At 29.0% G+C, this 24,738-nt stretch overlaps 1 protein-coding gene across 1 annotated transcript in view; it reads right to left on the minus strand.

Moving 5' to 3' along the window:
• Nucleotides 1-2,130: 2,130 nt before the first annotated feature.
• Nucleotides 2,131-24,738, minus strand: part of LOC145249687 (FAST kinase domain-containing protein 5, mitochondrial-like) — a 184,977-nt gene continuing 162,369 nt past the window's right edge. Inside the window, exons 6-7 of the mRNA XM_080111485.1 lie at nt 13,655-13,772; nt 2,131-2,279 (exon numbers count right to left, since the gene is read on the minus strand). Coding sequence (XP_079967611.1) covers nt 2,163-2,279; nt 13,655-13,772 — 235 coding nt within the window. The 3' untranslated portion in view covers nt 2,131-2,162. The remainder of the gene's footprint in view (nt 2,280-13,654; nt 13,773-24,738) is intronic.

Raw genomic sequence — 24,738 nt, forward strand, 5'->3', positions numbered from 1 at the left:
ATGGAAAATAAAGAGGAAAAGGAAGAGATTTTTGATTATTGTCGCGGCTAGATATTTGGGGTTTTGTCCAAAATTCCTCATATACTAAAAATAAAATAACGAGAAATCTTTATGATGTACGTATGTACCTGTGACAAAATGAAAACATCCTATTCTAAAAATCACGTAAATTGATCGAGTAATTTTTTATAAAGAAAATAATTTTTAAGCGATTATGGAAAATTTGTAGATATTACAACATAAATCTCGCAAGTTTTGAATTATTGTTGCATTATCTCCCTTGTTTTTTTTTAGGTTTTCTTCAAAATACTGACTGAGACAGTCGCTCCTCTGATACTCATAATATTTGATTTGCTTATTTTCTATATATCTATAAAAGTGAAATTGTCTGTGTGTGTAAATATTATGAGAATCTATAAGTTTCTAATTTTTTGTAATAAAAATGGGGACGTTTTGTTATGTATATTCTAAAACCCTCATGGGAAAGCAGGTTGTGGATGTTTGTGTATAATAATGCTGTAATATGCAAAAGTGACTAATTAAATTTCTACCATATTTTTCTATGGTCTTATAGGCTGAACGGTGAGAACTTAGTCCTGTTGGAGGGTAATCCCCCCTACTTTTTTTATGGAAACATGTACTGATAATTGGTCTAAATCACATACAAAGCAGATTTTTGAATGCAGCTTTTGTTTATGAAGCAATACTGATCAAGCAAATAGGTAAAAACATCACTTTACTTTAGATATAAGAAGTAACTAAGAGCCATTGCTGAATGTTGTTTTTTTAACCAACTTCTTTTAAGGAGCATTTATTACATTTTTCATTTAAATAAACACTTAAGTAAATTATTAATTTATCCAATTTTATTTTTTAATTTAAAAAATCACACTATTTATAATCACACACACACACACACACACACACACACACACACAATATCGGATAAGATAATTATATAAACATAAAAAAAATGTCAGTATGTATATTGTCTGTTTATGCACATTCACATTTAATAGTAACTTTTTAAATTGATTTGGCCAATAAGTTTAAACTATTTTAATTATTACTGTAATAAAACTTGATAAACTAGGAGAGTAAAAATGATTATATATTAAAATGTGTAGTAAAATAAACATTAAAAAGAGATATTTTTTCAAAATTCTCCTTGATTAAATACAAATTTATATAAATTACTATGTGATAACATATCACTTTTCTTATTTGACATTTAGGTACTTTGTATTTAAGTTTTGCTGATAAAGTTATTAAGTGGATGTGCTCCATATTTTCCCATACATTTTCCCTATTTTCACATTATTCATGCATATGGAACAATCGACCTCCTCTAACCTACTAGGTTACTAATAAATTATCCTAAGAAGGAACCGGTTATGCTAGTATGGCCATGTGAAACATTCATCTTCCCACAGAAATCATTAAAGAAGCATTCATAGCTTCAATTGGCCGGCAAAGAAAACCTTGGGAGCAAATAATTAGACAAAATTATACATTAAATATCTGTATGAGAGAGAGAGAGAGAGAGAGAGAGATCCCATAGGGGCCAACCACAAACATTGTAATAACTCATACAAGTATAGTATATGTGAAAAGACTGACATTATTTTGACTAATATCACTGACAATAAAAGCTCCATTAATTTAAAAAGTGACCAGGACATTATGGTGCAGCCTAATCTGAGAACCCTAACGAAAATTTAAGTCAACACATAAGCTTATCTGAAAACTGATCATTTCTATTCAAATAAGTTTATTTACAGAAACTTTTTGTAATAAATCAAACCTTTTAAAATAAATAAAATATGTTTATTTATAGAAATAATTAATAGTGAAAGTAAAAACTTTTGTCACTCGTTTCGGACAGTATATCTTTTAAACAATAAATCACAAAACACGTCAGCTTTTGGTATAACCTCTCTGACTATTTCATCCATGATGTAAACACTATAGAACGTACTATATCAGTGACTAATAAAGAGGGGGGGGGTCTTCAGATTATGCTACTTTCAAAACATGTTATTTGTGTGGGTAAATATGCGTTTACACTAAACATCTATTAATCTCACCTCGTAATAGAATGCAAAAGGAAATACAGTATTTTCCAATGTCTTGATGTTTCAACAAGTTTTTATTCATAATATTCATAGATTTTCAGGACACAAAGTTATGCTTAGTTTTTGGATAACATTCTGAAGAATCCATTCTCTTCTGTTTTGTTCAGAAATCTTTTCCAAAGCAGCAATGTTTGCAGGCATCAACTGCAAAAAAGAGCAAAAACAGAAAAGTTGTTACTTCAAAGGATGATCACATGGTCAGAAAACAATCAGCTTTAAAGAAAAATGTATATTCTTATCGCAAGGATCTTTACAGTTGCAGAAAATGGTAGGGAACAGGGTTTCAAACAAAAGTTAAACTGGGAGGACAGAAAGGAGAAAATAAAATGAGTGATAAAATTTGATGCAACAAATTACTGAATGCAGTTTGAAAATCAATGTATGCTGGGATACATTTGATAACACGTAACTCTGGTACTGGGAACAAATTTTTGATGGTTTGTTACTTTTGAAAACAAAATTCAAACAAGTGTAAAAAAAAAAAAAATGAAAAAAACATTTTGATTACACTAGTCAACAAGAAAAAACTTGTCATAGTGCCTAAGACTGTTTTTACCTAATTTGAGGCATATCAGAACTGCTGATATATTTAAGTTTCTGTTCACTTTTCACCCCAGCAGGTGTATATGACTTTTCATCCACTGGGACATAATGATGTAACGATATGTTAGCAATTTAAAATCCATTTCTTTTCAACCCAGCAGAAACTATATCACTTCTTGTACACTTCACTTTCCATATATCCCAAATAACAGACGATTTAATTTTCTGTTTACTTCACTTCCAATAAGCTAACAAATTAGTATCATCCTAAAATCAACTCCAAAACTAACCTTTTCATAATGAGAGGTGGGGAAGGGGGTGTAAAGAAAATGATGGAAAATAAAGAGGAAAAGGAAGAGATTTTTTATCATATACTATAAAATAAAAATCTTTATGATGTACATATGTACCTGGTACAAAATGAAAACATCATATTCTAAAAATCACCTAAATTGATCGAGTAGTTTTATTTATATATATATATATATATATATATATATATATACAGTGATGATCATATTTATTGGCACGGTAAAATGAAAGTTAAATTTTGTCTAATAAATTCTAAAAAAGGGATTAAATTAAAGAAAATAACAAAGTATATTATGTATTTTTAACTGGCCTTTCCGATGCAGCAATCGGATTTTAGAAAAAATAAATAACAAAGGAACAACAAACATAATTGCAAAAAACCCTTGTTCAAAATTATTGGCACGATTTATTTAATAATCAATTGTATAGCCTTTGGCCTTGATTACCTTCCTCAGTCGCTTTTCATAGTTTACAACCAAGTTGTTGCACTCTTCAGTAGTAATTTTAGCCCACTCTTCCTGACAATAATCCTCCAATTGAATAAGATTCTTAGGCTTCCTTTGCATTACCCTCAATTTTAATGTTCTCCATAAATTTTCAATTGGATTAAGGTCTGGGCTTTGTGATGGCCACTCCAAAACATTAATATGATTGTCCTCAAGCCATTTCTTAGTCAGTTTAGCCGAATGCTTTGGGTCATTATCTTGCATGAACCACCAACGACGACCAAGTGAGAGCTCTTTAGCAGAGTCTTTCAGGTTTTCATCCAATATTTTAACATAATCTTCCTTTTTTATGCTACCTATGACCTTAACAAGTCGCCCTGGTCCAGAGGCAGCAAAGGATCCCCAAAACATCAAACTGCCTCCACCGTGCTTCACTGTGGGTATGGTGTTCTTAGGCAGGAAAGCTTCGCCAGATTTTCTGTAAATATAAGACACTTTATTATGGCCAAATAACTCTATTTTCGTTTCGTCAGTCCATAGAACACGTTTCCAGAATGCAACATCTTTATCAATATGACGTTTTGCAAAGGCTAGCCTTGCTTTCAGGTGCATAGGCTTCAATAAGGGAGTCTTTCTCGGACGACATGCTTTTAAACCAGCTCTCTTCAAAACTCTACCAACTGTATGTCGAGATACATTCACTCCAGAGGTGCTCTGTTCATCAACAATCTCCCCAACAGAGATCCTTGGGTTTTGTTTTACTTGTCGAACAATTTTCCGTTCATCTCTTGGGGAAAGAATCCTTTTTTCCCTCTACCCTCTAAACTCATAACGTGGCCTTGCGATTTGAACTTGTTTATTATGGCTCTAACAGTGGATTTGGGAAGGTTTAGCTTCTTTGAAATCTTATCATAGCCCTCCCCATTGGTATGGCATGCTACAACAAGCTTCCTGACGTCTTCGCTGTGTTCCTTAGTTTTAACCATGGCGATTGAAAATTATAATTTAGTCACTTATAATAGTTTAAATAAATCGATATCTAAAAATTATCTGAAAAAAATTATTCACTGAATTAGCGTTAAACAAGCATAATATGGCTATAAAAAAGTTCAGAAAGCACGTAAACCGGAAATTGATTGATATTATACTGATACTAAAAGAAAAACAAAGCCGTGCCAATAATTTTGAACAAGGGTTTTTTGCAATTATGTTTGTTGTTCCTTTGTTATTTATTTTTTCTAAAATCCGATTGCTGCATCGGAAAGGCCAGTTAAAAATACATAATATACTTTGTTATTTTCTTTAATTTAATCCCTTTTTTAGAATTTATTAGACAAAATTTAACTTTTATTTTACCGTGCCAATAAATATGATCATCACTGTATATATATATATATATATATATATATATATAAATCATTTTTAAGCAATTAAGGAAAATTTGCAGATATTACAACATAAATCTCGCAAGTTTTGCATTATTGTTGCATTATCTCCCTTGTTTTTTTGTTTTTTTTAGGTTTTCTTCAAAATGCTGATTAAGACAGTCACTCCTCTGATACTCATTTATTTTCTTATTTAAAAATAAAACTACTTGATCAATTTTTACAATATTTTTTGTCATGGGTGCGTACATCATACAAACTTTTCTTTATTTTTTTTTAATATAGTGGGAATTCTCAATTAGAACCGATTTAAAAAAATGTACAAATGGTGGGTGGGAGGGGGTAACAAGAGTCACTTTGGTAATGAATTAATTTGAAAAACTCTCCAGTAATAACAAAGGGAAGGCCTTATAATAACGACTTTCCTTTTGCCTCTACTAGTTTTAAATGCTTAAAAGCAAGGATTGTCTTTAAGGGTTGGAGCAACATCCTAAATAAATAGTTGCTCTATACTGGTCTTTGATGTTTTTGTTACATGCGATGCCTGGAAACATTTACAAATACAAGAGACATCTGCTCCCACCCCTGAACTTCATATAAACAATTTTACTCGATTTTCAAATATCTACAAGTAATTATTATAGTCTTATTTTAGTACTATGTTCATTAATAATAATGAATATTTTAACTGCTGTATTTATAAACTGGAACACTTGCATGCAAACAAAACAACTGCTAATATGATGAATAAGCATTTTTCTTCTTTTCTCCATCTTTAAATATTGTTATGGGAATCTATAAAAGTTTCTAATCCTTTGTAAAAAAGTTGTATCTACAATTTGTACTGTTTTGTTGTAATTTAGTTGATTCATGCAAACGATTAATGCAGCGGAAATAATACTAAAAACCAAAACATGCATGCATTATGAACTAAAGTGTAATGTTTAGTAAGTCCGAGTTTAAAACAAAGAGTATAGGGGACGTTTTGTTGTTTATATTTTAAGAACCTCATGGGAAAGAAGATTGTGGATGTTTGTGTATAATTTGATATCTATTAACGAAACTCTGGAAAGTCCTTTTCATTAGCCATGTAATTGCTGATAGCTGCAGTGATTATTATGAAATAAGGAGACAGATGCTGTAATATGCAAAAGTGACTCTAATTAAATTTCTACCATATTTTTCTATGGTCTTATGGACTGAAGAATGAAAACTTAAGACTACTCCTGTGCTGAAATTAGAAATCAAATGGAAAACTGTTGATCGGATAAAATATAAAATGCAATCAATTCAAACAAAAACTAAATTTTTTATGAAAACATATACCGATAATTGGTCTAAATCACATACAAAGCAGATTTTTGAATCCACTGTATTTGATTGAATTTGAATCCACTGTATTTTGAATCCACAATGTATATTCTTATCGCTAGGATCTTTAGAGTTGTAGAAAATGATAGGGAACAGGTTTTCAAGGGAGGACAGAAAGGAGAAAATAAAATGAGTGATAAAAATTGATGCAACAAATTACTGAATGCTAACAGTTTGAAAATCAATGCAGGCTGGGATACATTTGATTACACGTAACTCCAGTACCGGGAACAAACTTTTGATGGTGGTTACTTTGGAAAAGTGACTCACCAGAAATTAATTCAGAATTAAAACAGGTGTAAAAAAAAAAAAAAAAAAAAAAAAAAACATATCGATTATACTGATCAACAAAACAAAAAAACTTGTCATAGTGCCTAAGATATTTAAACTGTTTTTATCTAATTTGAGGGTGTTGATTCCAGAAATGCTATCACTTTTTTCTATCAAGTCTAGTTTTTCTGCTATGGTGTATATCCCCCCCCCCTCTCTAGGAAGTCAATAGCTTCAATGAAAACAAGTAAATCGAAGAAACAATATTTTTATGTAAGTTTAAGGCACATATTCATGAAATCACACTAAAATATTCACAATTAAAGCTTGAAGTTGTAAAAAAAATGCTAAGCATAGACATCATCATTCATGAATTAAGGTTTTCTAGAATGGAGGGCTCTGGCAACATCACACAGTAGTCTGCAAGCATGGTGGCATCTTAATGACCTTTATTATGAACTTCCATGTCACTGATGTTTTGATGGAAGCACTTCCCTTGCTCGTTGCTCACATCATCTAGATTTTCTGGGAAACGGGCAAGATGGCTGGGCAAAAAATGTAATTTGATGCTCATATTTGCACCCACTTTCAACAAGCTTTTTTTTAATTATTTTTTCCAAGAAGAATTTTACTAAATTTGTAAATGCCACTCAGGCACTTAATTCTACAGGATTCATTAAATTTCGACTTTGGGGTCCATAAAAAATTCCAGCTTTTAATTTCTCTATGGTTAGGCCTGGAAATTTCATGCAAATATATTTTAAACAGTCGACATCTTTCTTAAGAGCCTTTACAAACTGTAAACCAAGCTTTATGTGAAGAGGGGGGAAACACAATTTTGGAATGCTCCACGAAAGCCAGAACATTGAAACAGCCAGGAATCAGTTCACTGTACACAGGCCAATCTTTTTTTTTTTTTTTATCCAGTGCTTTGATCTTGCCATGCTATCCTCACAAACACAAGAAGCAAGGAAACTTTATGCAGCCACCTTGTAGCTCGAGAAGAAACCCACCCTTTTTCAAATCTACACATGATCCATGGGTGCTGTCTGTATGAAATCTTTCCTAGAACAAATTTTATTTCATCATATTTTTCTTTGAGGGTCGTTGAATGGCCTAGAGGAACTGATCTATATGTTGCCATTGTGAAGAACACATTTTAAACTTTTTTTTAGAACTGTCTATAAAAAGGAGTCAATCTTGAAAATAATACTTTTTGACATCAAAATGTTGCAGCAGGCTGGCAACATCATTGTAATATCCTATGTCGTTTTCCAGAGTGAAATATGGCAAGAATTCAAAAGAAAGGCTTATTCACTACTCAGTGTCCACTTCTTACCAACTCCATACCTCATTTACTTTAAGGTTTGTGATGTCATTAATCAATTAACATACATCACAATAACAGCCTACAATTGTAATTATGAAGCTAGAATGTATATAGAAACACACCTAATGTACTATCGTCACACGCACCTATGCTTCACAGGCAGCTAAACTATTCTAATATATAACGACTCTGAAGACTAATACATAATCCACATGTATATTTAAAAAGGAAAAGTAAAAACTGAAAACAAAAAAAAAATGACGGGTATGAAAAAGTAAAAATATTAACAACAAACGAGGGTAGGAAAATGAAGGAGTTAAAGAAATTGAAAGACTGAATAAGTTCATAAAGAAATGGAACATGAAATGTCACATTGCATGACAAAGTAAACAAATACATTGTCCAGAAAAAGAAATGAGTAAAGCATACCGTTGATGTCAGGGATAGGAATGGATATAGAAGAAAGAGGCCTGCTGTGTTACCAGTGGTTGCAAAAAAGAAGTAAAGACCAAGCGAAATAGGAAATTAAGTAGAAAATAGCTTTTTAGGTAGGTTTAAAACAGGGAGGCATACCACCTAATTTTAAGGTAAAAAAGGTATAAAATAGCAAATATTTCAACAACTTGACCTGATAAGAAAAAAAATTAATGATTTTCAGAATTAGCAACCTCAAATTAATCTAAATCAACTTAGAAATCTTGGGCACTAAAAAATATATTCGCCAATGTTATTGAACTGTCACATTTATAAAAATGTAAAAGTCCAGCATAGTAAACACATGATAACTTGTACCTCCTCCCCTAAAAAACAAACAACGCATAATTAATATCAAATTCATTAGAATGAAATTTTCTACATTACCAAAGTATTAAAGCTTAAAACATTTTTAATTTCACGCTTTTTCATCTATAAAATCTGTTTTCTTGTCAATTGACATTTAATGGAGGCCAACAAATCTAAATAATATGTTGTTTTTGAATTGACATTTTATCACAAAAGATCTTAGGAAGAACTCAAGGCAAACTATCCAACATATGAAAAAACTCGTTATAAAATTAATGTTGAGACGTTCTATAACTGGCCACCTTATAACTGTAAAAAACAATCCACATTTTAAAACAACTTTCCTGCATGCAAAAGTTTTATTTTCGCACGTCATTTTGTTTGCAAACTCTTTTGATTTTGTAGCAAACTCACCCACATGCAACTCGATATTATGCAATAGCAAGTTAGAATATATGGAATGAGTAGATGAGTATGAGAACAAATTGTTAAAGTATTGACGAAGGAATATGTTTATGAAAGATCGTCACACCATGATAAAAAACTTTAAGCCTGCTTTGGATTTTAATCTACAGAAGTCGTGCAAAACTGTTCTATTTAGAGTATTCTTTTATGTTGATTTTTGTTGTTATATTTTTAGTGATAATTATATTCGGTATGGGTATCCCTCTGGGAGTTAGGAAGCAATAAAATAGCACATAATTTCGATTAGGGCTTTGTATTTTAGTCGTATGCACACTCAATCATAGACTCTATGATTTTAGGTTCGAACCTTGATATGACCAGCCACACTAATGAAACATAGATACATCAAAACGTGTCTGTCAATAACTATTTTATATATGGGCATCCTTTTAGATATGTTTGTTCTCATGTTAATTCAATCATGTCTTTATAAAGTTAGGTATGTGTACATGTTTATGTATTTGTATGTATGTAATGGATTCATTCCTAAACTAATCATGTGTGAATTTTGGAACATAGATGCTAGGTGTAAGAGGGCAGTATTTGAGCTATATGTAGCGTAATTTAATTTCATAGGAAAGAAGTACAAAAGGTAGAAGTTCTTTGTATAAATTCAGACATCTCCTATTTTTTTTCATTTTAAAAATAGATATTAGACGTCAATTAGTAAATAAATTTTAAAGCAACTTTCTTGCAAGTTTAACATTGTTGCAATGTTTGGTGACTATTAGTGTAAATGTTAAATAGTCTTTGTCATCTTTTTTGGTTAAATTTAGGGATTTCCACCTTCAATGAAATAACAATGTTTTCAGGCCAAACAGTTCTTTTCAGAGTTTTACTCTTTCAGAAAAAGTTAAGTCACACATTTTTCCTGGTAAAATGTAATCCATGAATTTGTTGTGTTTTGTAGATCGCAGTTTTCTAAGCAATAAGCGGACCTTTTAGAGTCTGCCCAATCAGCACAACAATATACAGGTCCTCATTTCTTCTATTATATAAAGGGAACCTGTCTGTGTGTTTGTGTGCTTGTGTGTATGTGTGTGTTTCTATGTCTCCTAAGAACTTTTTTCATATGCATCGTACAGGCACCAACATGGCATCATTAGAAAAACTGATGTCTCGGACAAATATGTAAAAATTGGAAATAATAGTAAATTATTTCGTATAGAAATTGCATTTTATATCAAGCGGGGGGGGGGGGGCACCTAAAATCCTCTCTTTCTAAACGATGTTAACAACTGTGCATGTGTCAAGCATTGTTCTCTGAATCTGTTTAAATAAAAGAATTTTCAACATGATTTTGCAATGAAGGCTGTAGCACAGTGGATTAGGAGGTTGTCTCAAAACAATTAGTTTTGAGGTTTGTGCATGCCTACCAATGGTCATTTTTTTTTTTTTGCATTTAAACAGGGTTGTTTTGTAATTTCAGTGGCTAATTATATAAAAACAAAAAGCAATTTCCTTATTTTGATTTTTTTTTATCAGTGGTTTAAATCAACTGAGGGTTAAATTTTTATTTAAAAGAAACAAAAATTCCAATCTAATTGCGATTTTTTAATTAAAGAAAAAAAAACCCTTTTTCATTTTCATTTTTTAACAGTTTAAAACTTCTTTAATTCAAACGACAATTTCAGATACTAAAATCAACATAAAAATAACATTAATAACAAAATAAAGCTGATAAATTGCAGAGTTCAATGACATTTAATGAAACAAAGTTTATAACATTAACCGAGCATTAACCTTCTTTTGTTTGAAATAACCATAATTTTCTATTTCGTAGCATCTACAGGAACATGACCACATCGGTAAAAGGGTTCCGTTATTAACTTCAGTTATGCAAGTTCACACCTGGTTTGGGTCATTATTTTATTTTATTTTATTTTTTTGCTTACAAAATTTTGCTTTCGGTTTCGATTCTGGCTAATGGCACTTGATTCCCACCCCCTATGCTCTTACAATTTTTTTTTTACGACTGGCAATTAGCTCCTGTTGTCACATTTTTTGCCCCCCCCCCCGGTCACAATTTGTCATATTTAAGCAGCTTTTACGACTGGGCAACACTCCCCACTCTCTGTCACAATTTTTCTTTTTTTCTTTTTACAACCAGGCAACGATGGGTGCCCCAACCTAGCTAGTCTTAAATATGAGGCAAAAGTCTTGTCTTCATCCAGAGTGGAAATTATCAATAGCATTCCGGACTGCGTTTTGTGAGAATGCTATGTTACTTTCTGTAACTTAGTATTTATTTTTTAAAGTTTGTAGTCATAAGTCTGTTTTCTCTTGTTGTTTCAGTAGCAATTTTTGAAATTTTTCTTCAATTTTTTGTTGCTGTTACAATTGGCATTTCCACAGTTGTGCTATAGCTGATTCTAAGTCTTCCATGGTTTCTTATTTTTCTCTTTTAAGAAGATGGACGGAAAAAATTAATACGACCTTGAATGTGTAAAATATAATTTATGATTTTCCATATAGCCTTTTTTTTTTTTGATTAATGATGTACACAAAGTAGAGCTTCAGGTCAAACAAAAAAATACATCTGTTGGATACTTTTTTTCCATGGCAGAAAAAAGTTAAAAATAAATTCTTTTTGTTACAACATTTAAATTTTCTCTTTAAGAGAAAACACACACACAAAAAAAAACGAAAACTGAGAAATGACTTCTTAGTTCAACCAAACAAAAAAAGAATAATAATTAACCCAGGGATTTTCCATTTTTAACGTTTGACCCGTTGAACAATCTTATTATCATTGTTTCTTTTTTTTCTTTTTTTTTTTTTTCGGGGGTTCCTTGAAAAAATCCTTCAGAATCTTGTAGAGTCCAGTGTGTTTTTTTTTGTTTTTTTTTTTTCGTTATTTTTAGATTAAAGGTTGCTAGAAAAAAAACAAACAATAAAGAAAATTTATTTCTTTTTTGTGGCCAAAGTTTTGCTAAAATTGAATTTTGGTCTTAAAAGTTTATTATTTTCCTGAAGTGAAAATGACATTTATGAAATTAGATATCATTTTGCTTTTTCCTCCTCCCTCTCTGTTAAATCAGAGGCAGAAGGACAAAGAGAACATAATTTATGCACAAAATGCATGCAATTGTTATTCTATTCTATCTAGTAACTCTATATATACACACACATGCACACATATATACAGCAGAGAATGTGTAGGCACAAAAAATTGTTATCTTTTTTTAAAACAGTCAATATCTCTTGCAGTCATGCTATAATGTAATCTTTTATTTTGAATTTTCTAACAGTAAAAAGATTTAAAATACCAAAGAAAAGATTTTCAACTCCAAAACAGAAATCAGAGGCAAAAAGAGAAAAGGGAAATAATGCATGTAATACAGTAGAACCCCAGGATACAGTAGCTCTAGGATATGTTTTTTTTTTTCAGATTCTGATATGGAATACAACGTTTTTTTGGCCTTCAGTTACAGCATTTGCCTTGCTTTACGGTATTATTTATAATATATTTATATTTGATTATATACATGTGTATTATATACTGTACTGTATTTTGTCACTAATTTTTAATGCCATATTCCGTAGTCCTACTGTAGTTATTTGGTTTTATTCACTAATTCTTACCTATGAATATACCACACTTGCTGTCCTAACAATGTTTTTGTTTTATTTCTGCACTTACATATTTTTTAAATTGTGAAAAATAAAAACAAGTAATTAAAATGAAAATAAAAAATATTAAAATAAATAAAGGATTTTTAAAAGAAGGAAATCTATTTTGGGATACAAAATCTTAGTATATCATTAATTTTTAATTTAACTTGTAATCGACACAGACAAATCTTTTGCTATCTTAATAGTTACATGTCATTTGAAATATTATTTTAAATACTGAAAAGAAATAAATTAGCAAATCGTATAGTTTTATTAATTATAACAAAATCTTCGTTTACACAAAATATGTGAACGACTACATACTCAGCGATTCTATTTTAGCAGCCATTTGCAATTTTCATATTTGTAACAAACAAAGTGATTTAGTCAAATAATCAGTTCTGCTGTTTATATTTGGTTAATAATGAATAATTAAACTATATAAAATTAAATTTGTAAAATTCCAATTATAAAAGGTTTTATTTTATTATTTGTTCATTATTAAACAAAATTGTTGAAAACATTATTTTTAAAAATGTTGAGCAAATTTTGGTAAAATTTTCAGATTTCAATTTGGGGGATGATGCTGAAGAAAAGTTTCTTTCTTTTGTTTCTTCCTCTTTTCGCACTTTTGATCTTGCAGATAATCATGGCTGAACCAATCATTCATCTTCTAAAATCGTGTTGCTGATTGAATTGAGTTTAAAATGTTGTGAGAGAATGTTGGCAATCTTTTATTACAACTAATGGAGCTGATATCAATCATTGGAGGACTACTACTATAGATGCATGACAACACCGGCTTGTAAGTGATTAAAATATTAATTATTAAACTGATTAAAAAAGTAAATCCTGGTATAGGATCAATTTAATGACAATCCCATGTCTATATAACACTCCTACATATCTCACATTTAAACCTTGATCACTATGAAAGGTTATACATCGTCTTTGCCATTCCAAAATAACTTAATATACAACACTAATATACAAACTTACAATCAAAACTTCATAGTCTAAGACTGAAAGCTGACGGAGTTTCGTGCGATGATTTCCCATCAAACACTGACCATGGTTTGTTGCACACTGATTACGACCAATTATTTGGACAGCAATTCTGGAAACAAAAATAAAATGGAAGATTAGAAATAAACATTTTCCTTAGGAAAACATTTAAAAAAAAAACGCATATATGAATCACACCAAAACTAAGTTTTATTTAAAATCAGATTAAATGTTGGATCCTCGATTCATCTGAGGTATATATATTTCATTACACATTGTTGCTTGTAACTCACATGTTGTTATCTAGATTAATTCACATAGACACATGATACTTCTTTTAAATAGAAGATGTATTAGCTTGAGAACAGAGTGACAACAAAGTTACAGAGATTAGAGAGAGATATACATTAGAAAGGTACTCACTATATGAGAGAGAGAGAGAGAGAGAGAGAGAGAGAGAGAGAGAGACAGACAGACAGACAGACAGACAGACAGAAACGAGTTTGGCTCTGTGCTAGGCTCACCTTGTTTGCTTGCCTTTGCCTAGTTGGAGTTTTGTGGATGAGCAGTTTTGTTTTTGTGACTGCTTGATGTGAGAAGTTGAGGGAACCAAGACAGAATTCCCTTTTTCTGGAAAATGATGTCAAACCTTTCCAGGTTTCATTCCAGGCCATCTTTTAACCTCTGATCCATCAATCATTCAACCCTGCTCTATCTATAACATTTTCATGAACAAACAAACTTTGTTAATGGAAATTCCATTTGATATAAAACACAATAGAAAAAACTAGATTTCTTTTTTTACAGTTGTGATAGAAAGGCAAGTTCTTGCTGCAAATATCTTATAAAGAGAACCAGTCAAGCATCTTCCCTGGAATAACAATAGAGTAAAGAAAGACAAGCAATGTCTTTTCTGTGAGAATGGGTCTGTAGAAAATAGAAGAGATTTTGAAGTAGATTATGTAATCTGTCAAGACAAGAATGGGTAATCCGAGTGGCACCTCCACAGATATGGTAGCAGTACTCAATTTTAGGATGAGTCTTATATAAAAAAAGAATTGCTTCAGCAATCTAGTACTTTTTGGGGCGATGAATACTCCTTAACAATTTTTGACTTAGCTATCATTACGTTTGAATTTGTGATAGAAAAAAGATAGGAGAGATTTGAGATACTCATTTGGCCGATTGTTGATGCCAGTCCTGACTTTGATTTTGACAATAAATCTGGCAGAAACTAGGTCATTTCCTGTAGAGTTGAATGTAATAATCAAAGAGGAAAGCGCCTCCGTGTGTGTATGTCATGCGGTCATACAACTTACCTTCGAATGGGATCTGAGAGAAAGAGAAATTAAAGATGGCAGCCATGGACTTATAAGGTGTAGTCTCGTGGAATCTCACGAGATCTCATGTTTCACTGCACACATATGCAAATGGAATAAGGTCAGTTTTCTGATAAAATGTCTGTTGGCAGAGGCAGTGGGGAGAAACGTGCTGGAAGTTGAGAGAGAAAGTTGTCAGTGACGAATTCTAGCTGGACTTTTGCTTATTGTATTTGGTTTGTTTTGCTGTTTACCAGCCCATTTAACGTCATTACCGTTGCTTTTTATCTAGTAAGCTAAGGTATTTGTTCTGAGTAGTTCTAGAAGGTTTACGCTTCCAGGCCTTGCCTCTTATTTTGAAAGATCATTGCTCACTGCCTCAGGCGTCCCATCCCAACCAGAAAATACTGATGAGACTGCCCAGGCAAGTTTTCAAAGATAAGAGCACTCCTCCTTTAGGGTGCTGGCTTGAGTTTCTCCACCTTCTAACTTTGTGTAAAAAATTACAGACAACTAACCTTGTAGTTTAAAACAATATTTCGCAGACAAGTGATTCGTTAGAAAAAACTAATGCAGTGTACCAATTCAAATGCCCATTGGGAGAGTGCATTTCCAACATTGCTACCTACGTAGGTTACACTATAAACACACAGTCGCGAAGATTAACTCTCCGCCTCTCTGATGCTAGTTCGATATTGCAACATTTGGGAACACATGACAGCCATCATTCGGAGTTCCGAGGAATCATGGTAGAAAGCACTAAGGTTTTGCAAGGCAAAGAAAACGTTAATAGACTAAAAATACTCGAAGCTTTGTATATTAAAACAAAAAAAACACAGATCAATAATATCAATTACAAATATAGTAAAAATATTTTAACATGCTTAGGATAGCAGATTTTAAATGTTAAATATGTGCATATGTATATACAATAAAAAAAAAAGTCCGCCCACCTAATTCATAATAATCCACCACGTGACTATAAAAATATGCATATATATATATATATATATATATATATATATATATATATATATATATATATATATAATTAGGAAAAAGGAAAGAAAAGAAAATAGTAATTTCTACAACATGCCTGAGGATGATAGAGGTATCTCTGTCGAAAGTGCTCGCTATGGATCCAACTTATACAATTTTGAAAAAAAAAACACAAAGAAAACGATTCCGAGATTGGAGAAGATGAAAAGGAAGATAATAAAACAGAAGAATTCCGTGCTCTGCAATAACATTTGTTTGAATGAGAAGATGTTGCCTAAATATACACTATATATATATATATATATATATATATATATATATATATATATATATATATTACAATAGAAAAATGCGAGCATAGAAAGTAGTGTTGTTAAGTTACATGTCAAAGTGATATGGTTAAGCTAAAACGAAAAGTGATTGACTAGTTGTTAAAACTGAAAAAGAAAAGAAGATATTCTAGTAAAAAATATAATAATTTTATACCTTAAAATATTGCAGCATCAGAATTATTTTTTTAAAATAAATTTATTACATTATATAATCAATTCTTAATGCTGCAATATTTTAAGTTATAAATTTATTATATTTTCTACTAGAATATCTTGTCCTTTTCTTTTCCAATTTTAACAACTAGCCCTTTATTTTTCCATGTTTAAGCTTAACCATATTACTTTTCATGCTTACATTTTTCTATCGTAATATATATATATATATATATATATATATATATATATATATATATATATATATATACTAGCGGAGGTGCGGTTACAAATTGTTTAAAAAATTCACAACTATTTAAGTAACAGAAAACAATACTTATTACTCATATTTTTCATTGTGTTAATTACACAATAAATATTAAATGCACTTAGGATTTTAAAAAAATCAACAAATAAAAACAATACAGATACATGCATCCATACTTTCAGCATTATCATATTAAATGATTCCAGATTTTGGTATGCTCATGTAGGTTTATAGTTTATTTATTTGTTGGCGTTAAATAAATACTGATGAAATTAAAGTTTACAACCTTTCTTCGTTACAGAAAGCAATAATAAAACAGGGAAAATTTTGTGTTTATTTCCTTGTTTTTTTATTTTACTTTATTTATTGCAAATAATAAAATAAATTGTATGTTGGCTTAACTTTTTGTAATTTGAACTATTGCTTTATTATTTATTTATTATAGTGCATTTTGCTTTATTATTCATTTATTATAGTGCATTTTGCTTTATTATAGTGCATTTTACGTTATTATTCATTTATTATAGTGTATTTTGCTTTATTATTCATTTATTATAGTGTATTTTGCTTTATTATTTATTCATTATAGTTCATTTTGCTTTATTATTTTTTATTATTGTGAATTTTGCTTTAATGTTTATTTATTATAGTGCATTTTGCTTAATTATTAATTTATAATAGTGCATTTGCTTTATCATTTATTTATTATAGTGCATTTTACTTTATTATTTATTCATTATAGTTCATTTTGCTTTATTATTTATTCATTATAGTTCATTTTGCTTTATTATTTATTCATTATAGTTCATTTTGCTTTATTATTTATTCATTATAATTCATTTTGCTTTATTATTTATTTATTATAGTTCATTTTGCTTTATTATTTATTCATTATAGTTCATTTTGCTTTATTATTTATTCATTATAGTTCATTTTGCTTTATTATTTATTCATTATAGTGCATTTTGCTTTATTATTTATTCATTATAGTTCATTTTGCTTTATTATTTATTTATTATAGTTCATTTTGCTTTATTATTTATTTATTATAGTGCATTTTGCTTTATTATTTATTTATTATAGTTCATTTTGCTTTATTATTTATTTATTATAGTTCATTTTGCTTTATTATTTATTTATTATAGTGCATTTTGCTTTATTATTTATTTATTATAGTTCATTTTGCTTTATTATTTATTTATTATAGTTCATTTTGCTTTATTATTTATTCATTATAGTTCATTTTGCTTTATTATTTATTCATTATAGTTCATTTTGCTTTATTATTTATTCATTATAGTGCATTTTGCTTTATTATTTATTCATTATAGTTCATTTTGCTTTATTATTTATTTATTATAGTTCATTTTGCTTTATTATTTATTTATTATAGTGCATTTTGCTTTATTATTTATTTATTATAGTTCATTTTGCTTTATTTTATTTATTATAGTTCATTTTGCTTTATTATTTATTTATTATAGTGCATTTTGCTTTATTATTTATTTATTATAGTTCATTTTGCTTTATTATTTATTTATTATAGTTCATTTTGCTTTATTATTTATTCATTATAGTGCATTTTGCTTTATTATTTATTCATTATAGTTCATTTTGCTTTATTATTTATTCATTATAGTTCATTTTGCTTTATTATTTATTTATTATAGTTCATTTTGCTTTATTATTTATTTATTATTGTTCATTTTGCTTTATTATTTATTTATTATAGTTCATTTTGCTTTATTATTTATTTATTATAGTTCATTTTGCTTTATTATTTATTCATTATAGTTCATTTTGATTTATTATTTATTCATTATAGTTCATTTTGCTTTATTATTTATTTATTATAGTTCATTTTGCTTTATTATTTATTTATTATAGTTCATTTTGCTTTATTTTATTTATTATAGTTCATTTTGCTTTATTATTTATTTATTATAGTGCATTTTGCTTTATTATTTATTTATTATAGTTCATTTTGCTTTATTATTTATTTATTATAGTTCATTTTGCTTTATTATTTATTCATTATAGTTCATTTTGCTTTATTATTTATTCATTATAGTTCATTTTGCTTTATTATTTATTCATTATAGTTCATTTTGCTTTATTATTTATTTATTATAGTTCATTTTGCTTTATTATTTATTTATTATAGTGCATTTTGCTTTATTATTTATTTATTATAGTTCATTTTGCTTTATTATTTATTTATTATAGTTCATTTTGCTTTATTATTTATTTATTATAGTGCATTTTGCTTTATTATTTATTTATTATAGTTCATTTTGCTTTATTATTTATTTATTATAGTTCATTTTGCTTTATTATTTATTCATTATAGTTCATTTTGCTTTATTATTTACTTATTATAGTGCATTTTGCTTTATTATTTATTTATTATTGTTCATTTAGCTTTATTATTTATTTATTATAGTGCATTTTGCTTTATTATTTATTTATTATAGTTCATTTTGCTTTATTATTTATTTATTATAGTTCATTTTGCTTTATTATTTATTTATTATAGTTCATTTTGCTTTATTATTTATTTATTATAGTTCATTTTGCTTTATTATTTATTTATTATAGTACATTTTGCTTTATTATTTATTTATTATAGTTCATTTTGCTTTATTATTTATTCATTATAGTTCATTTTGCTTTATTATTTATTTATTATAGTTCATTTTGCTTTATTATTTATTTATTATAGTGCTTTTTGCTTTATTATTTATTCATTATAGTGCATTTTGCTTTATTATTTATTCATTATAGTTCATTTTGCTTTATTATTTATTTATTATAGTTCATTTTGCTTTATTATTTATTTATTATAGTTCATTTTGCTTTATTATTTATTTATTATAGTTCATTTTGCTTTATTATTTATTTATTATAGTTCATTTTGCTTTATTATTTATTCATTATAGTTCATTTTGCTTTATTATTTATTCATTATAGTTCATTTTGCTTTATTATTTATTTATTATAGTTCATTTTGCATTATTATTTATTTATTATAGTTCATTTTGCTTTATTATTTATTTATTATAGTTCATTTTGCTTTATTATTTATTTATTATAGTTCATTTTGCTTTATTATTTATTTATTATAGTTCATTTTGCTTTATTATTTATTCATTATAGTTCATTTTGCTTTATTATTTATTTATTATAGTTCACTTTTCTATATTATTTATTCATTATAGTGCATTTTGCTTTATTATTTATTTAGTATAGTTCATTTTGCTTTATTATTTATTCATTATAGTGCATTTTGCTTTATTATTTATTCATTATAGTGCATTTTGCTTCATTATTTATTTATAATAGTGCATTTTGCTTTATTATTTATTCATTATAGTTCATTTTGCTTTATTATTTATTTATTATAGTTCACTTTTCTATATTATTTATTCATTATAGTGCATTTTGCTTTATTATTTATTCATTATAGTGCATTTTGCTTTATTATTTATTTATTATAGAGCATTTTGCTTTATTATTTATTTATTATAGTACATTTTTCTTTATTATTAATTTATTATAGAGCTTTTTCTTTATTATTCATTTATTATAGTGCATTTTGCTTTATTATTTATTTATTATAGTGCTTTTTGCTTTATTATTCATTTATTATAGTGCTTTTTGCTTTATTATTCATTTATTATAGTGCATTTTGTCTTATTTTTACTTGTTCATTTTATTATTTCATGTTTATTACTATATTCTGTCTTACCCATTATTCTTGTATCATATTTCAGTTTTTGATAACAATATCTTCTTTCTCAAAAAAAGAAAAAAAACATCATAGATATTATGTTTTAAATTATGCACGAAGTTGGCCTCTTTATTGTGATAGTGTCCAAATAAAATACAAACTTGCATCCACACCCATTGTACTACATTTAGGTCTGTGTATAATATATATATATATATATATATATATATATATAACAGACAAATATGTGTATTATGCACACACTCTTCTCTTTTCCTTTTTAGTGATCGTCATTATTTTTAAATAATTCCCATAATTTTTTTTAATTAATATGTACTTTTACGTATTTACTTTTTTTTCATTGTTTATCCTCCTATTCACGTATACTTGCATCCTTATTTATTTATTTTTTATTATTAATGCTTTGTTTATTTTTAATCTAAATGTTCTTAAGTCAGTTTTCATTTATATTTTTATATTTTGTGTAATGCTGTTTTTTCCTCTTCTGATGAAAAGCATTTAACTTTGAAATGCCACGGCCTAAAGAGTCTTTTTCTTCCTTTTACTTGTAGAGCTTTTACTATCTTTGTAAAAGTTAAATTCGTTATTAGGTTCTTTTAATTTAATATTAAACACACTGTGTGTGTGTGTATATATATATATATATATATATATATATACAATCGGAAAATATATTGATAATAGAAAATATATACTGTTGTATATAGATTTATTAATCAACTGGAAACAAAGGAATATAATATAGTGTGTAGGGGTTATGAAAGCATACATAACCCCTACACACAGTATATTGTCCTTGCGTCGGCATCTGACCACTGAACTGAGCGTCTCCTGTTGTCGTAAAAAAGCTACTTTTCATCTCAAGTCACAACCTGGTCGTGAAACGGGTCATTCTTGTGTAAAAGAGGGGAAGATGACACTTCATAATGGCATTTTTGGGGGTTATCGTTAAATTTGTGAGGCACCCATTTATCAAGGTTTTTTGTCTTTCCAATCTTCTTCAAGTGGTTGGAAATTGTCGTATACGTTACGTCTAATTCAGGTACAAGTTTTTGGACAGTTGTGGATGGATTGGCTTCAACTAAGGCTCTTAATTGATCGTTGTCAACATCCGATGGTCAACCACTACACTCATTATCTTCAAGACTTTCGTTGTCGCCACATAATTTCTTAAACCACTATTGTGCTGTGCGCTCAGTACTGATTCCTGGACCAAATGCTTCATTGATATTGCAAGCTGTTTCAGCAGCTTTTTGGCCTAGCTTGAATTAAAATAAGAAAATTGTGTGAATTTGCTTTTTTTCATCTTGTATTCGACGTTCTGAAAAGAAGACATAATTGTTTCAAAATGATTGTAATTTAAACGATTAGATAGAGAAAATTTGAAAATACATCATTTTTAATCAACCTAATATATTACGCAAATATGTACATATATTATATTACACAACTGTAATATATACATAAATTATATCACACACACACACACACACACACACACACACACACACATATATATATATGAGGGTCGTTTCAAAAATAAAGCCTCCTATTTTTTAACTAAAAAACTAAAATGTTGCTACGAAGGCGGGAGTAGTACCATTAAAACGAGCGACCTTTTGTGCTCCAGAATTTATTTTTCTACATAGTCACCACCATTCTCAATGCACTTTTGTGAGCCCGTTTTGATGCTTTAATTGTAAACGTCTGCAGCATGTTTTGTCATTCATATCTCTATTGTCACTCTAGAATTGACGAACTTATCTCCTTACTGTACTCACATCAAACGTTCAACATGAATATTGACCAGTTCAATTTTTTCTGCATGGAGGAAGTAAATAACGCATCTCCATGACAAGGTTTGCTTCTTTTTTTTTTAGAATCTCACACTGCCAATCTCTGCAACAGAAAGATGAAACTTTCAGGTTATGAATGCATAAGTTCAGTCATCATAACAATGTAATTTGCAACTCCCTCTGATCCATTCGGGTGCAATAAAAAAATAGGAGGCATTATTTTTGGAACGTTACTTCATATATGTATATATACAAATTTTTGTATAATGATAATAATAATAGACTAATAATAGACAGAAACTAATACACATGATATGCGGGCATACAGAAACTCCTACAGAGGTAAAACATAAAGAAACACATAATGATGATGATGATGATGACTAAAAAAAAGAAGTGTATTAAAGTTTCTTTTTCTTGTTCATTTCAAGTGTGCAAGGAGTAAAATGATATTTTTTTCTTTAGAATTAAGTCTAAGAAGATATGTGTTATTTTATTTTCTAAACTTTTTATACAAAATCCAACCCAGCCTTTTTTCATTCTTAAAATCAGGAGAGACCGAAAGATGATAACCTTATTGTTTAAATGTTTGTTTTATTTTTTCTTTTGTTTTGTTTGATATCCAATGAAACTAACGACCAGGTCAGGAACAAATGTTTACATTGTTTTTCTAACATTTAAGTTACTGAACAGGTCAGACTACTTATTCAGAAATGAGGGTACTAGCCACCAGACAAGGTAGAAACTTCACGTCACTTGAATTGAGTGACAGTTTTTCTTTGTTTGTTTTTTTTTTTGTTTTTTTTTGTTATTTTTATTGTGGACTTTTCCAGACTTTCAACACACAAAATACAGCAACATCTGAGCCAGGCAACAAATAAATTAAAAAAATACAGAGCAAAAAGAACACTAAAAATTAGCATGTGTTTTTGATTTTGGTTAAAATAGGCAGTTCTTTCATACAACAACGGCGCTTTAGACAATTAATGTTTTTCTTTATATATTAACCATAATGGGAGGTGACGGACCAACGATTTGAGTGTTCCAAGTTCGAATCCAGTTCGTTCCACAAAATCAATTTCACTTAGGATGTTAGCAACCTTCATGTAGTCTCTCCCATAAGTACCTGATGTCTTTCTAGAAAGAATTCTAATTAGAAAAGTATTAGGCCAACAATAGAATTTTATGATGATTAATCATAGTTGTTGACTTTTGCATTTAAATTTTGATTCAAGTCAGAAATTAATTTTTATCCAGCACGTTCTTTTGTTTTTCAGTTTAATTTTCAGGTTTCATACTTTAGAGTTGTAAGCCATTTTAATTTTAGGAGAGAAAGAAAAACAAACCCAGAGAAGCTTTAAATTGCAAAAACTTGCAGAAATAACCAAAATTGACCGGTAGGTAGTCAATCTGAAGAAGTTTTGAAGAGCAAAGTTTCTTCTTGTGTGAAAATGAAAAGCTGTGCGAGAATTCTTAAGAGATTCAGTATATTTATGAAGTGATTTTAATTTCTTGTTAGTCAGTTCCTTTCACCCCCGTCTATAAATAGAACCTTCGTAATTTTTTGTAATCAATTATTAGACCAAAAATATTGCAACACATACCTTATTTTCAATGTGTTCACATCTTCAAAGAATATAATCTTTTCGTTTCAGACATAGCTTTGTGTAATTGTGGCATTGTACAGGTTGGCTTATGGCAAGTCAGACCCGATGTTGTTAGAGAAACAATGGGCTATAACTTTTTTTTCTTAATTTTGCTTATTTCTTTAAAATGAGTGTAGTTGGTTCAAATTCCGATAACAAACAAAAGAGAGGTATAATTGCTTTGTCTGTAAAAAATGGCATTTTCAGTGGATGTTGTGGGGAAGGCCGACTGGCATCCAAGATTAACATGTGAAACCAACTTTAGAGTCGATGTTATGGTGAGAACGAACTGCCTGAGAAATTATCGATATGCAGCATGGTGGAACGGGGAAGCAATCATGTCATACAACATGGTGACATGAAGAAAATTGATCGCTTAAGCAATTTGCCCCCCTATCGTCCTGGGGATAAAAAAACTGCGCAGAGCAATTTTAAACAGAATTTTTCACTGTGTTTATGGGGATTTGTGAAAGTCATTCCCCTGCTCAGCCGCACTGTCTTGAACTGACAACCTAGTAACACTGAAAACCCCTCTTCCTCTCATTCAACAGAACTAACCTGATGACTGCTAGTGCTCAAAGTAACTCATGAACAGGAGACTAGAAAAAAGAAAGCAAGAACAATCTAAATGTGCGTGAACAAATTCAATGTTGCTCGATAGATTTTATTTTTTTTAATTCAATTTTCACCCCAAACAAGACACAGTGCCACTTTGAAGTAGGGGGCCACTATCGGGGACATAAGTTGCAGGGGTATTATGAAGGGAGATGAGTAGCAATATGTCTGTTCACATTACACTTGAACTTCTGCATGT

The sequence above is a fragment of the Euprymna scolopes genome, chromosome 28, assembly GCF_053919585.1.
Source record: "Euprymna scolopes isolate OS-2025 chromosome 28, ASM5391958v1, whole genome shotgun sequence".
NCBI classification, from domain to species: domain Eukaryota; kingdom Metazoa; phylum Mollusca; class Cephalopoda; order Sepiida; family Sepiolidae; genus Euprymna; species Euprymna scolopes.